The following is a 15,393-nucleotide window of genomic DNA, read 5'->3' as shown; positions in this document are numbered from 1 at the left end:
CCTAGAAACTCAATTTCCATATTAGGGTTGTAAAGGTGCCTAGGGACTTATAATATGGTTTATCATTCGGTTTGTATGCAACGTCTTTTAGCAAGATGCAAATTTGGGACATGAAAGCAAACGTGCAATCAGACCTTGAATAGAAAGAGGCATTGTCGAAATTTTCCATATAATTAAAGGATGCTGCCAAACATAATATAAAACATACTGATCAGATTATAGATAATAAAATACAAGTGCTTTGAAATTTATTTTTCCTGTTTAATCCACGCAAGTAGATTCACTTACTATCCAGAACACCGACATGAAAAAATACTTTGATATCACCTACTATCAATGCAAGTCGTTCTTGACGAATTTGCAAAGCCAAATTCAATTGTCTGTCTTGGAGCCATGCAACTTGTTCAACTGCCCATCTCAGCCAATCATAAGGCCCTTCACAAATCAGCCATTTTGAGCATTTTCCATCACAACCCATCGCTAAAGCTCCTTTGGTCCCTACTACTTAGATTATCAACGTGCAGCCAGCCAATATGGGTTATTAGCAAGTGTCAAGTAAAAAAAAAGAGAGAACAAACAGTTTATATACACATACAGGCCCGCCCCTCTTTTTTTTATTAATAGATAACGTCAAAAGTATGACAACATCCATGTACAAGCAGACGTATTCATGATTGAGGTAGACTCTGTTCGCGCTCTTTTCCTTTTGATCTTGCTCCATCTTGATTCGCTAACGGAGCCATCGACGGATCCGCCAATTGTTCCACTGGCTCACTTGGCACATCCAATTCATTAAATGACGATAATAGAGGTAGTAGCATCAAATCAACATTTTCATACGAGACATTGCAGCACATGGATATCAGTCGCTTGTATTCTTGATGTCGTTTGCTGGGTGTTTTCAGTAATAGCTGCATCAAAGTCTCTGTGTGTTTTTTTCTATCTTGCTGTAGTTGCTTTAGCTCTGCCAAGAGTGCTGCCGGATCCGCATTGTCCTTGTTTTCTGCGGGTGGCTCTTGCTTGTATTCGCTAATCAGACTGTCAATCAACTCCTTTTGAATCACCAGTGTCTGCTTGACCAGTAATTTGCTTAGCTTTTGAGATGCATGCTCCACAATCTGCATCCTTGTTGGATCGTACTGAATCTGCTCAAATGTGTGCTCTGTGCCTGCAAGTCGTTTCTTTGCCAGCTCCAAATCATTCTTCTTTTCCTTGATCAAGTGGTCCTTTTGTATCAAATCTCGCTCATAGTTGCCTGCCAAACCGTCAAACACCTGAGATACAATGGGTGGTTGTGTCCTGTCGCCCACCAAGATCTTTTTAAACAAGCCTTCCACCGTGTGTCGTAACTTGGTTCGTGCTGCCAGTTCGACTCGATGATCATTGCGTTGGTATATATCGTCTGTTGTGCTGGGTGCTGCTTGCGCTGGGGGCTGGCATCGGTTGTTCCTCTCTACTTCAGATAGATAATCCTGCGCTGTCATGCCCTCTTCATTGGCAATTTCGGCACTGGCACCAGCATCAATTAGCAATCGCACCAGCTTCTTGTTGCCTATTCTTGCTGCAATGGATAAAGCCGTATCACCATACACATCCTGCACATTGAGAATAGATATCAACTCAGATTGGTTGCTTGCCAGTGTTTCTATCAGACATTCCATGTAATATCTCGAGGCGTGCACTTTTCCCTTCCAACTGGCTGTTGCTGCAACATGGTGAAATACCGTCTGGTCCTTTTTGTCAATGTTGAAAATGGTTTTTTTAAGCATATCAATCAGAAATAGAAATGACTTGGCATCAAAATTGTTGGTAAATAGTACAGATCGCATCAGTGCAGTCTGCCCTTTGTAATTGACCCGATAAATGTCTGCCCCTAGATCAATCAATATGCTGACCAGCTTGAGTCTTCCCATGGCAGCTGCCCAATGCAAACTCGTGTGCCCTTCATCGTCGATAATCACATTGACATCCAAATCAGCGGGTGGTCTGAGTAAGATGGCTGGAATCCCATTATCGTCCGAGATGAAATATTGCAGCAGTTTTTGAGCATACGAGCGATCATGCGCCATTTCCATGTCTTGACCTGAAAAATCCTCTAATGGACGGGGACGCTTGTTATTGTTGTGCATGTTGTCTGCGAAAAACTGTTCAGTAAAAAGAGCATTGTTGAAATCATGGTGGTACTCCATGTCTACATCCATGTCCTCTTCAGTGAGCATACGCTTGACAATGACCTTTTTTCGTTTGGGTTCTGTATTGCGTGGTTTTCGTGGTCGAGACGAAGCTGCAGTGACATGTTTGGGTGCTAATGGAGGACTGACATCGCCCTTGACATAGTCGAAAATCGGTCGCAAAATGGCGTCCACATGATAATGTTCTGCCAAAGCAACTCCTCTTTCAAAAGGGACCCAGGTGCCTAGAATGACACATGTAAATGCGTGCTACAAATAGTGCCGCCTGCCCACCTACCCTGATATTTTCCGTAGCCTCCTTGCACCTTTTCATGTTGGCCAGTTTGCACTTCTCTTTCCAGGATTCGGGTTCTTTGTGGTTTATCAAATTCTGCTACCTTGAGGATTTGTGTCGCGTTGAGATACGAGTCTGATCTTCTCCTCATGACAGCCACATTGTTACAATTAAACTCATAGACAGGCACACCAGAGTAAGTTGCTTTGTATATTTGTGCCATGTGTTGTAGAGATGTGTGTCAAAGCGAAAAAGGCAGAAAACTTTTTGAAAGCGCAGACACCTTTTTTCCATAGGGTTGCCAAGGAATCCAATCACATTAGTGCCACTGATCTGAAATGGCGGAGCCCCTACACTATAAATTACCTCTCCTTTTTCTCTTTCTCTCTTTCTTTCGCTTTTTCTTTCTTTCTTTCTTTCTTTCTTTCAGTAGCTTTTATTCATTATGGCATCCAATTCCGTACTCGAGAATCAGACAAATTCAAACACATCTGCTGCTGTTGGAAAGCCAAAGCAGGTTAAGCTCGTCTTGCTAGGTAAGGTTTTAAAAGGGTTGGATCCAATAGCGTCGTCACCAACATGTTATGGAATAGGTGAATCAGCTGTTGGAAAATCCAGTCTTGTTCAACGCTTTGTTAATCGAGAATATGTCGAAAACAGAGAGCCCACCATTGGAGGTAAGCAGCCTTGTGTACCAGAGTTAATGATTGCCGTCAAACCCACCTTCTTTTTCCAAAGCTGCCTTTTTGACTCAAAAGTGTACCTTTCAGGATCGAACCATTAAATTTGAGATTTGGGATACAGCAGGTCAGGAACGCTTTCACTCATTAGCACCCATGTATTATCGAAACGCCCAAGCTGCCATTGTTGTTTATGATATCACTAAATCGGTATAGTTTTATACAAGACCCCGTATGTTTGATTTCAACTCACTCCTCTTGAATACAGGCAACGCTTGACAAGGCAAAATCTTGGGTAAAGGAATTGCAAAGACAAGCCAACACAGACATTGTCATTGCCATTGTTGGCAATAAGCTCGATCTATGCAACGAGGAGGAGACAGAAGAGTCGAGTGATAACGAGAGACAAGTACCAAAAGAAGATGCACAAGCGTATGCAGATGAGGCAGGTCTTTTGTTCTTTGAGACCAGTGCTAAATCGTCCAAAAATGTGGATTCCGTCTTTACCGCCATTGCTAAAAAAATCCCCTTGGAGAACACATATACACCTGGAAGCGGTAGAAACGCTGCTGGTGGTAGAAACAACTTGGATGGAGTAAATTTGATGCAACAACCCTCTACTGGCAGCGCAGGTGCGTGTGCTTGTTAAACCACAGGCCATGGCATTTCACATTTTTAATACCCTTTTCTCATCATATCCCTCGTGTATCTCGCTGTCTCACTCATACACATCACTCATGAAAAAAAAAAAGAATAAAGCATCTTTTTTGTCACAAGTATATATATATACATCCGTAATAGAAGCAATCTAACATCCCATATGAAGCAAACAAAGGAGTGAATACTTGAAATGCCGCCTTCAAGTAACTTGTAGTGCAAATCATTTACCCCTTCTCTGATATCTTTCAAAATGTACCAGTAATGCAACATTTGACACCAAATTCAACGATTGGATTTGTAGATCAGTAACATTTCTCAAGCCAACGAGCCAAAAGCTGCCGTCTTGCAGGGTTTTCGAGCTTTAAATCAAAGCAGATACACACGTTGCACACGATAGGCCACATTCTACCAGAGGGCTGGGTAGATTCAAGCTAAAATGCAGTTTCAAAATGTGACCTTGGTTGGTGTGATACCATGCATCTTGTTTCCTCTTCAAATACATACATTCAATGGGTAAATGCATAATCATCAAAAGCACATGTAAATGTACCCACTCGAGCTATTTTTGACAGATAGAAAGAATTTGAAATACGTATCCTTGTTGACACTGGTGATACAGAATAGTGCTCTCATCTTGTTCATGCGGTATACCCGAGCAAGTGTACCTGCAGATAAGCTGTATCTAGCATCCACAGCTGTGCTCATGAGCGAGGTTATTAAAACTCTTGTATGCCTCGCCGTTGTATATAGGTTACTACCTATTCATGGTAGATCTTTGAAAAAGTTATACAACTTTCTTTACCGAGAACTTGTCATCAATTGGGAAGAAACCATCAAACTCGCATTACCAGCTGCACTATACCTTGTTCAGGTAGCTTATCGAATAGCATATGGTACACCCAGGCTCACCACATTCTCTAGAACAACCTTCAATATGTAGCTGCCACAAATTTAGATGCTGCAACTTTCCAGGTGACATACCAGCTTAAAATTCTGACAACCGCATTCTTTAGCGTTGTCATGCTCAATAGACGGCTCAGCAAGACAAAATGGACAGCACTGGCTATACTGACTGCTGGTATCGCACTCGTTGTCTTGCCAAAAGATGCCATTTATCAGTTGCTAGGCAGGGAGACAGTGGCACTGACTGAGCAAGAAGCAAACAAAATTGGCAATCAATCCAACGCAAAAGGACTCATCTCTGTCTTGGCTGCCTGTGTGCTGTCTGGTATTGCTGGCGTCTATTTCGAAAAGATTGTGAAAACTGCTGTTCCTCACAAAGATGCCATTAAAATGGATTCCCTCTTGTACGATGCTGACAAAGCTGCCAAGATTCAGCTGTGGATCCGCAACATCCAGCTGTCCATGTTCTCTGTACTGCTGGGCGGCGTGTTTGTGGTCGGCTTGCAAGATGGTCCAGCCATATGGCGAAATGGATTCTTTCAAAACTACAGTGTCATGACGTGGATTGTTATTATAATTCAAGCAGGAGGCGGCCTCATCGTGGGGTTGGTGGTAAAGTACGCTGATAATATCCTCAAAGGGTTCGCAACGAGTATCAGCATCATCTTATCCAGCCTCATCAGCTATTGGTTATTTCAGTTTGAGGTATCCATTCTTTTTGGATTGGGAGCATTGCTAGTGGTGTATGCCACCTATCTCTATGGCATCTCAACATAATAGATTTAATAAACACTTTTTTTAATATTTATCTTGATCATTCTTTCTTCTGCGTTTAGCTAATGGTTTCTCCCAAGGCGAGTCTCGACTTGATGTATCTTGGTCCACTAAATGTGTGTATTTTGTGCGTCCAGCCAAACCAAAATTCTTGACCTGCATGATTTTGGGAAGCACATCCTTGTTTCGCACTTCATCTACTGTGGGTGCAGAGTAATCTCGCTGAAGCACCTCAGAATCGTCTTGATAAAATGCACCTTTATGGTAGTATTTCTGCATAAACGTGTGCTGTCCTCTGTCCTTGTTTTTGCTTGCTTCAGCTCTCTCTAGATCCTCCTTTAAGCGAACTTCCTCAGGTAGTGCTCTCCTACGCTCCAGCTCCTCTTCTTCCTTTTCACGCCTATATACATGTATTGAGTTGGGGGGGGGCTTCATCTAGACATCTCTTATACAGATACTTACGCAATACGCTCCTCTCTGTCTCGCTTGATACGAGTCAATTCTCTTACTTTCCAAGCATTGAATTCAGCCTCTTCGTCCAAGCCATCCGTATCATCCACAGATTGTTCGTACTCGTTGGTATCTTTGTGAGCAGCTAATATCGTCTCATGTCAGCGACACATATCAACATCAAGGTGCCTTCTACTTCAGTTACCTTCTTCCTGTTCACGCTTGAGTTCCTCAGCCAGCATGTCATGCGATTGTTTTTTTCTGGCTTCCAGTTCCTCTTCCAACTTCTTTTCACGTTCTTCAGCCTCTTTGGACAGTTTCTCTTGTTGCAAAATGGTTTCTCGGCGAGCTTTTGGGATAAAGACTGGTTTCGGTAAACTGGCAATGGTATCTTCCTCTTCACTGGATGATTCGTATTCAGATGAGCTCTATTGACATGAGATCAGTACATTGGTCTACGCAATGAATTGAGTAACATGTACCTCTTCCTCTTCTTCAGTCTGTTGTCCAATGCGGCCAAGCCCCTTTCCCCCTTCATCCTCTTTGTTCTCTTGCTGATACTCATCCATTTGCTGTTGTTGTAGGGCTCGCTGCTTCATTCGTATTCTTTCTCTCGCCTTTTCATCCTCATCGCTCTCTTGATCATCGTCTTCATTATCTGAAGAAGAGGCCTGGCGCCTTCTTCTTCTATCTTCACTATCGCCCATCGATTGCCGAGCTTGTTGTAAACGCCTTAATCTTCTATCGCTACCAACATCTTTGTCTAATATCGCTGTTTGCTGAACGCCTGTATTGATTTCCTTTTGAGCAAATGTCAACTCGCCTCTCTTCTTTCGCAATTGCTGTGGTGCCTCTGTTTGCTCTTGCTCTGATTCTTGACCAGATTCTGAATCACTCAAATCATCGACATAGTTCTCGGGCACTTGACCAGCTCTGTATCGCCTGGCTTGCTTGGTGGGCTTTGGTTGCTTTTGAGTCGTTGGTCTAAAAGACATGGCAGTAAGAAAAAATATAATGAGAAAAAGAAAGAGAGGGCTTAATTATGAAGGTTTTGAAGGAGCTTTTAAAAAAGTATGCCATTTGAATGTGACTATGGCTTACCATGTGCCGAATGTCTCAGGAATCAACCTAAAATGCATCAGGATACTATGGTGATTGACATTTGGTCGAGTCTTTGTCTACCATGTTGGAGCACATTAAAGATTTCTCTTTTGGCTTCTTCAAAAATTCGAGTGTTTCTCTCTGAGAGCTTCGTGTCAATAAGCACAACTTCCATCAATTGGGTGCATCTGATTGCCACTGAATATGTCAACCTCGAATACAAGCAAAATGATGTGCTCAAGTGGATTCACAATACACACTATGATAGAATTCTCTGTCGCTTAATCTCCTTGACCTCGATGAAGCTTGAATGCATTGCCTGTGAATGTAGACTTACTCGCCAAATGACAGGGCAAATTGATTCGACTGAGATGTTGTTTAAAGATCTATGGCATTTCACTACTTGTAATCTTTTGTATCCTGTATAATTCCATCACACCCACCACTGTGGTATCAGCTTTGTAAATGTCGTAGAGTGCTCAATAGAGAGATTGTGCTCATTACAACTACATGCTAGTTTGGTATTGCCCCTGATTTAATACACTGTACTTTAGATGCAAATGTTATCTTAATAACAGAATAGATCACGAAACTTGAACAAAAAGAATCGTACACGCTACCACAAACAAGACACCATTGTGGAAAACTAGATATTCCATTTGAAAATAGGAGCATTTTCCTCTCTCCATGCAATAGATGTCTTTCAGCTGTTTGATTTCAAAAAACCTACTTTTTGGATGACTCCTACTAAACAGCACTTCTAAGCACGTGTATTGCTTTGGCCAGTGATATCATGTTGGAGGTCAGTGTGACTGTACATATTGCGGCACAAGGCTAATCCGAACAACTCCTGATACACTAGCTTTCATGCAGATAACATTGCAAAAGGTAACCAATAAGAAACCTATTATGCACGCAACAGCCATTTTTCCTTGAATATTGTCAAATGAGGCGTATTCCTGAGAACTTGATCTATTGTTGATTTCGGCGGTTGATGCCTCAGCAGAGTAATATGGCTAAAAAAGATAATATTTATCACAGTATATACAAACATGATATACGATATGCTGGAATGAAAGAATGATACAAAAACGATGAATTGAGCCAAGCACAGCCAAGAGAACAAGGCATCATTCTGTTGGTGCAGGAGAAGCCTTCATTGTATATTAAAAGTGTACACGATATGGTTAATCTGCACTGCAACTTTCTTCGGCGGATCTTCCGGTTGGCCCTTGTTTCCTACAATGCTCGGAACACCTATATAAACCTCTTCCTTGCGTATTTACTTCCCACTTTTTCTCTCCAGTTTTTCACATTACAGCATTACAAGCAATATGAACTTAGCAGCAAGCTACAATCAGGCATTGGAAAGAGTCATCTCGGTGGTACGAAAAAACAAATCGTCATATATTGGCATGGCCATTCTGTGTGTGGTACTCCAGCAGGTCTATGCTTCATTTACTGTACCACCAAAGTACCTCCGTCGATTTCCCAAAGTGTCCTTTATGGAATTGATGAAATCCTTTTACAAGAAAGAGTCGGTACTCAACCGCAACAAGAGGTTGATCACTCCACTCACCAACGCAGGTCATGGCTTTTACATTGTAAGTTGAACTACTTGTAGTGGTCTCCCTTGTTGGCTTTTCTGATTTAATTTATCCTGATTTAGAGTCGCATCCCTCTGGATTGGACCATATTTGTCACTGATCCCATCGCAGCCAAGACGCTGCTTCTAAAGACTGACAATTTTCCTAAATCGCATGCCATTTTTGGTGCTCTGGGCGAGTCCAGTCCTGTAGTCAAATTCATGGGCAACGAGAATGTGGCTGTATCTAATGGTGATATGTGGAAGAGACAGCGAAAGGTGAGGTGCATTGGTTGTTATGGCAACGAGCATACGCTGATTACTTGGCATTAGATTATGAACCCTGTTTTCCATCGATCTCAGCCAGTCAAAGTCTTTGGTGGTGTGATGCCAGACTTGTTTGCCTTGATTGACCAAGATCCAGAGCATGTATTTATCACTCCCAAAATGAAGTCGTTTGCATTGGACGCGCTTGGTTTATCTGCATTTGGCTTTGATTTCCAGTCGTTAAAGAATGATCCCGAAGGTTGGACAAGCAGATACAATACGGTCGTCTCCTCCTTGTTCAATCCATTTGTCAACCTCTTCGCCAAGTACGACTTTTTGATCAAATACGTATCTGCTGAAAGAAGAAGGGTTATCAAGGCTACGGACGAATTCAACGTTATGCTGAGCAACTTGGCAGATAAGAGAAGACAAGAGATACTCAATGGAGAAAAGAAGGAAACTGCCGAGAACGAAAAGGATTTGCTTACTCTGATGATTGAAGCGGATATCCGTGAAGGAGTAGAGACAACAACCACAGAACTACGAGTAGGCATACCAAATCTTCATGCCGTAACGTGTATCTAATTTATTTTGTAGCACAATATGGCCATTTTCTTTTTAGCTGGCCATGATACCACCGCCAATACACTTGCATTTTGCTTGTATCAACTGGCCAAGCATAAGGTTAGCCATCGTCATTTATATGTGAGATCTACTGCTCAATCGATTGACCACTATTATCATCAAATAGCACGTACAAAAGAAGGCTCGCCAAGAGGTGTTGGACATTTTAGGTGACGATCCTTGGGATGTTGCACCTTCTCTTGAAGATTTGAAAAAGCTGAACTATCTCAACATGGTCATCAAGGAGAATCTGCGACGAAATGGACCTTTGGATAACTTGATGTCAAGAGACACGCAGCAAGACATTGATCTGAATGGCACATTCATTCCCAAAGGCTCCAAGGTTATTATCAACGTAGCATCTATTCACTTGAACCCCAAGATTTGGCATGATCCTGAGAGTTTCATTCCAGAGAGATTCGAGCAAGGTGGAGAATATGACAGCCATGATGGTTTTACTTGGCTTCCTTTCAGCAATGGATCCAGACAGTGTCTTGGACTCAATTTTAGTTTGACTGAGCAAAGGGTCGCTCTGTGCATGTTGTGTAAGTCAAATCCACCAACTTGGGTACTGCTACCCCGTATCTAATCATTTTTCCAATAGTAAAACGCTATGAAATTGACATTCCCAAAGACTCTATACACTATGATGAAGTCGTATTTGACAAGGCATTCACCTTTGCCCCACAATCACTCGAGTTGTCCTTCAAAAAGCGTTATTAAGCTTATTAGTCAAATGGAATAAATTACAATGTTTTATTTTATACTGTATTATCTATTTCTATTACGCTCTATATTTTGCCATGTAGTTTTGCCAGTCATTGAGATGTGGTATATCATTCTTAATCTCTTTGTCCATGTAATTTTGAGGGCGAATACTACTGAATTTATATCTATATAGTCCACAGGCATTACAGAGCGTTCTATCACCCGCTGGTCCAGCGCGAATGATGGTCGTCATAAATGGTGAACAGTTGCAATCAGTACATCTCCATGAAGCATCCATTATTTTGCCTATTGAATATTTTTGCAATTAGTATGTGCTCTCTCGCTGGTCATACGACACGCAGTAAAACTCACTCGCAACAGGATGTGTCATTTGATCAACGGCGGATACATTGTCATCAGCATTGGCCACCAACTGACCTGAAGTCAACGAGACACCAGCGGCTTCTGCTGCGATATTCATGCGAGCCTTCATGGCACTTCGTCTTTGGCTATGCAAAGATGGTGTCGTATCTTGCGTGGTTTGCATGCTCTTTAAAAACTGGTCGTCTGTCATTTCGTGTTCTGGTGGTGAAGCAAAGACGGTGCGATACGTAGGCACAGGCTCACGATCTGGCAATGTTGCTGCTACCCCCCTTCTGTTACGTACGCCTCGTCTCTTTCTTCTGGACTCCCTGGTTCTGCCTTTTTCAATCTTTGCAATTTCGGCATCTGTCGCTTCTATCAGCGATGGCGTAAATCGCTCTACCAGACGACAATCCCTAACTGCGTTGCGGATGACTGGCAGAAAGCTGCGTCGTAAGTCTTCATTTTCCACGGGTCCATCACCAAACTCGTATCCTGTTAGTAGCAGCGATTTAATAAACACATACACTTGTTCTCGGATGGAGTGAGCAATCGCAGTTCTAGAGGCACTACATGAGTTTTCTCTCGCCTTGCGTCAACCATGTACAGTACCTACTTGAATTCACCACCCAACCCCAAATCCGTAGCCATGGTCTCTGCAAATGACTCTGGCGAGTTCTTTTCACACGTAATGACCCATTCAAACTGATCGTTGAGAATCCTGTTGCCAACAATGATGTCCAGTCGAATCAGCGTTCTCAATTCCACCCTGTCATTATCTTTGATATGATCCTTCGTTGGTATCCAGGCCGTCTTTCGCTTTTTGCACTGCATGAATTCGTCGTAAGGATTCAAAGCTTGGTCTTGTTGGTCATCGCTAATCATACTCGAGGCGTTCAAAAAGTACTCTTGAATCTGTTCCTTGATACTCGCTGAAATGAGAGAGGAAAATATAGTGGATGGTAGACGCAAATCCTCGCAAGTGATGTCTGCAAACTGCTCAGGTGTAATCGATGATTCGTTCATGTTCCATGTAAATGTGTCTCTGACTTTGTAGCCATCGCTTTCTAAATCCAAACGAATGGGCACCAGCATCTCTTCCTTGTTGGCCTGTTCCAAGCATTGCTGGTAGGACAGTTTGACAGCTGTTGTGTGGTGGAATCTTTTGCGCTTCTTGGCTGCAGGAAACAGCACTTTGCCTTGATTACTGTCACTTGTTCTGCCATTACCATATCCGTTATAACCCTTCCCAAATGCCAAAATGCCACGGCTTTGTGATCTAAGTCTACGCTCGTTGTTGGCCAAGTCAATTTCGTGCTTTTTTGATTGTGCTAGTTCCATGTGTCTCTTGTGTTGCATGTCCAACGTACGTTGATAATGCTGATCACGGCCCTCGTAAAGATCCAGGTTCTTTTGCTCTAGCATTGTCTTGACATTAATGGCATGTGCAGGGAAGATGAGAGGCTGTACAGTCGATGGTGTACTTGATGATGGTCTCTGAAAAAGTGGTGGTGGTGGTGGTGGTGGCTGTGATGGCGTCTCTTTTTGTGTCACATTATACATGGATGTCAGTTGTTGTTGTTGTTGTTGTTGTTGTTGTTGTTGTTGTTGTTGTTGTTGTTGCAAAAACTTTTGTTGCTTGATTCTATTGTCATTTTCTAATTGAAGCTGTTGCTGTAGTAATACATTAGGCTGTTGTGCTAATCTCTGTTGTTGTTGTTGTTGAGCCCATAGTGTATTTATTGGATCTGCCAACGGATTTACCTGACCTCCAGAAGCAGCCATAGTAGCAGCAGCTCTTTGTTGTTGCGCTTGACGAGCCAATGCTTGTTGCTGCTGTTGTTGCTGTTGTAAAAACAATAGATTGCGTTGCATAGCAGGTTAAATCAGATATGCGCGCTTGGTGTAGAAGAAAAAAAAAAAAAAAAAAAAAAAAAAAACTTTTATTTCAACTAAATGAAAAGCGGAGAAATGCAAAGCTTCTGTACAAAAATGACTCGTTTGCAACATTGGTGTGGTTACAGTAATGACAGCTGAATCTGTAGAAATAGGTTCGAGTATACACAATTGTGCTCAAAAGTATCAGATGTTAATCAATCATCACTTTGATTTGATTCCATCCCAATTGCACCCACACATCCATAATAAAGGATTATGTTCATGAGATTGACAGAAAGGTACAAGACTACTGTATTTGAAGGAAGCAGCTTCTTTATGGTTCGCATTCAAGTCGAGAAATTCAAGGATATTGAGTCCGATGTTGCATTTTTGTGCCAAGTTGTTGGATGAAGAAAACGTTGTTTGTCTTCCAGGAGAGGTAAATTGTGCTTTGTTGGGAACATGTGAAAAGAATGGCGACTAACAAAACCTCTATAGTGCTTCAACTATCCCAATTTTGTCAGATTTGTCATTCCTCCCATTTACGACCGTCTTGAAGAGGCCTACAAGAGAATGAACGAGTTTTGTATTAGACATCGCAAATAGATTTGCCCTTGATAAACTGCACAGACCACTGAATAAAACCTTGAATAACACGATGCTTACAATGAGGAGCGTTTTGTTCGTATTCAGCTATTTTTGGGTTATAAAACAAAACCAAGGAGATCTCCCTCCTAATGAGTGAGAGATCTCGTAAGCCCCCCCCCCTCCTTGAAGTGTCAGCTACTCCTAAGCTAAACCATCTTCAAATTAACTTTATGCACAGGAGTAACAACAAAATGTACATCAGTTTGAAAACAATCGTTATATACCTTGGATTCGTTTTCTTGGTTCTCTCTTCTTTTACTCTAAAATTTATTTGAAAAAAAGACATGAAATTCTATCCCATCACAGTTGCTGCTACTGCTATTGCTGCCTTTGCTAGCTTGGCATGTGCGCAATCTGAAGGCAATACAGTGCAACCAGGTGCAGCAGCTTCTGCAGCAGCTTCTGCTGGCACTTACTCTTGCGATCCCAATGTCTGCAAACTTGCTAATGGCTGTGTATGTGCTTCCAAGAATCCACCTAATGGATTAGCACCAAGCGACACACCTCAGTTTGTTACAGTGACATTTGATGATTCCATTCAACCTCAACTGTACGAGACAGCAAAGCGCATGCTGAATGTCACGTATGTTGCCTTTCTTTGCATATCCGTACTATATATCTAATCATTATTTTACCGTCTAGTAACCCCAATGGCTGCTCAGGTCGTGGTACATGGTAAAGTGGTCTAATCATTTCCACAGAGTGAGACACACACACACTCAATAATGGACTATACACAATTAGGTATGTCTCCATGCAGTATACAGATTTTTCCTTGGTACAGCAATGGTATTCCTCAGGCAACGAGATTGCAGAGTGAGTGTCTTTTTCAAGGCTGATTCAAATGGACACCATTCACTTATACTTGCTCTATATATGATAGCCACACGTTCTCGCACGTAGGTACTCCTTCTGACCGTAAGTATTGTACACAGCCAATGCATTTGAATCGAGACTCTTTAACAAACGCATCTACAATCTTCTCCTTCCATCTTCCCCCTTTTAAATCCCCTTAGAGGAAATTATGAGCTGTAAAGAGATGCTGAATACGTATGGTGGTGTACCCAATGGCAAGATTCAGGGATTCAGGGCTCCCTTTTTGAATTACACAAAGGACACCTTGAATCATTTGTCGAAGTTAGGCTTCCTCTATGATTCCAGTTCCAGTGCATTACAAGATGATGCTTACTGGCCATATACATTAGACTATGGCATGGCAAACGACTGCTGGACTGGCATCTGCGGTGCTGGTCAAACAAAGCTACCAGGCCTTTGGGAAATCCCCATGTATGCTGTTCTTGATAATATCAGTACTCCTCAATTGATGGATGTCTACATTGCTGGACAGCCTGAAGATGTCACGAAATGGAGTCTAGACACATTCAACAAGCATTACAATGGTGGCAGACAGCCATTTGGTATCTATGTCCATCCTAGTAAGTTTTCAGGTTAGATAGAGTGGTATACTTGTCCCAACAACGCATTCATAGCTCATTTGACTGGCTATCCTGGTTTGCCCGATCCTGCTCCCAAACTGGATGGTCTAGTGTCTTTAATCAAAACACTCTCAGAGAAGCCTGACGTATGGTTTGTGACAAATCAGCAATTGCTGCAATGGATGAAGAATCCTGTCAAAGCATCTGAACTAGGAAAGCAAGACTACATGCGTTGTGAACAGCCTGTTATCGCCAAAGAGATTTGTAACGGTCTTGACGATGATAACAATGCCAATGTTGACGATGGCCTTTTAAACAGGTAATGCTCGTTTTCTCAGAGAATGTTCTGATATATTAACACGGATATGATAGCTGCAACTTTGGTACAACTACCTTCAATACATGCTTCAACTGCCCAAGCACGGCACCTACATTAGATACACCCAAGCCTGCCACGGCAGCTCAAAATGGCTCAGCTGGGTTCCGTTATCCTCTTCCCAATAACTGCGAGTAAGTTGTCTTTCAAACATTGTAGGAAATCAATACTAATTACATGTATACATAGCACAAAATGGTGGGATCCTATTGGAAATTCCTGCCTCTGCACATCCACCGAATGTCAATACAAGGACACTGCTGTACCTGTCAACCGGACAGGCGGCAGTAATGGCATTGCTACCAACGGATCAGGCTCGTCCAATGCTGCCAGCAATGGCATGCATAATCAACTGGAAAATGCCATCTTTGTTACCATTGCAATTGCAGCGTCATTACTATTTTAGATACAGGCTTTTCTAAAAAGCCTGCAAAAACAAAAGGCGGTAGGCCTTTATAGCACTTAATATTATAA

The 15,393-nt window shown here is 42.2% G+C and overlaps 7 protein-coding genes across 7 annotated transcripts; 4 read left to right on the top strand and 3 right to left on the bottom strand.

Annotated features, from left to right (window-relative positions):
• Positions 1-668: 668 nt before the first annotated feature.
• ATC70_006180 (uncharacterized protein) lies at positions 669-2,689 on the bottom strand (the record flags this gene model as incomplete). The annotated part of the gene is made up of 2 exons (XM_064825459.1): positions 669-2,416; positions 2,470-2,689. 2 exons carry the CDS (start codon positions 2,687-2,689, stop codon positions 669-671), a joined length of 1,968 nt encoding a protein of 655 aa, XP_064676677.1.
• Positions 2,690-2,911: 222 nt separating this feature from the next.
• On the top strand, positions 2,912-3,795 carry ATC70_006179 (uncharacterized protein; the record flags this gene model as incomplete). The annotated part of the gene is made up of 4 exons (XM_064825458.1): positions 2,912-3,002; positions 3,060-3,143; positions 3,205-3,356; positions 3,415-3,795. 4 exons carry the CDS (start codon positions 2,912-2,914, stop codon positions 3,793-3,795), a joined length of 708 nt encoding a protein of 235 aa, XP_064676676.1.
• A 651-nt stretch (positions 3,796-4,446) lies between these two features.
• Positions 4,447-5,486, top strand: ATC70_006178 (uncharacterized protein; the record flags this gene model as incomplete). The annotated part of the gene is made up of 2 exons (XM_064825457.1): positions 4,447-4,677; positions 4,728-5,486. The coding sequence occupies 2 exons, from the start codon at positions 4,447-4,449 to the stop codon at positions 5,484-5,486; spliced, it is 990 nt and encodes a 329-aa protein (XP_064676675.1).
• A 21-nt stretch (positions 5,487-5,507) lies between these two features.
• On the bottom strand, positions 5,508-6,928 carry ATC70_006177 (uncharacterized protein; the record flags this gene model as incomplete). Its single annotated transcript, XM_064825456.1, has 4 exons — positions 5,508-5,883; positions 5,946-6,078; positions 6,139-6,361; positions 6,416-6,928. The coding sequence occupies 4 exons, from the start codon at positions 6,926-6,928 to the stop codon at positions 5,508-5,510; spliced, it is 1,245 nt and encodes a 414-aa protein (XP_064676674.1).
• Positions 6,929-8,368: 1,440 nt separating this feature from the next.
• Positions 8,369-10,233, top strand: ATC70_006176 (uncharacterized protein; the record flags this gene model as incomplete). The annotated part of the gene is made up of 6 exons (XM_064825455.1): positions 8,369-8,638; positions 8,704-8,898; positions 8,953-9,432; positions 9,484-9,570; positions 9,638-10,055; positions 10,115-10,233. 6 exons carry the CDS (start codon positions 8,369-8,371, stop codon positions 10,231-10,233), a joined length of 1,569 nt encoding a protein of 522 aa, XP_064676673.1.
• Positions 10,234-10,294: 61 nt separating this feature from the next.
• Positions 10,295-12,456, bottom strand: CRP1 (Cruciform DNA binding protein; the record flags this gene model as incomplete). Its single annotated transcript, XM_064825454.1, has 3 exons — positions 10,295-10,524; positions 10,591-11,141; positions 11,198-12,456. The coding sequence occupies 3 exons, from the start codon at positions 12,454-12,456 to the stop codon at positions 10,295-10,297; spliced, it is 2,040 nt and encodes a 679-aa protein (XP_064676672.1).
• Positions 12,457-13,391: 935 nt separating this feature from the next.
• Positions 13,392-15,325, top strand: ATC70_006174 (uncharacterized protein; the record flags this gene model as incomplete). Its single annotated transcript, XM_064825453.1, has 8 exons — positions 13,392-13,690; positions 13,750-13,782; positions 13,852-13,923; positions 13,991-14,025; positions 14,250-14,543; positions 14,598-14,862; positions 14,916-15,053; positions 15,109-15,325. 8 exons carry the CDS (start codon positions 13,392-13,394, stop codon positions 15,323-15,325), a joined length of 1,353 nt encoding a protein of 450 aa, XP_064676671.1.
• Positions 15,326-15,393: the final 68 nt, after the last annotated feature.

This window comes from Mucor velutinosus (genome assembly GCF_035048745.1).
Source record: "Mucor velutinosus strain NIH1002 chromosome Unknown tig00001545, whole genome shotgun sequence".
Classification (NCBI taxonomy): domain Eukaryota; kingdom Fungi; phylum Mucoromycota; class Mucoromycetes; order Mucorales; family Mucoraceae; genus Mucor; species Mucor velutinosus.
Note: the sequence above shows the minus strand (reverse complement) of the source record. Positions and strands in the feature narration are given on the sequence as shown.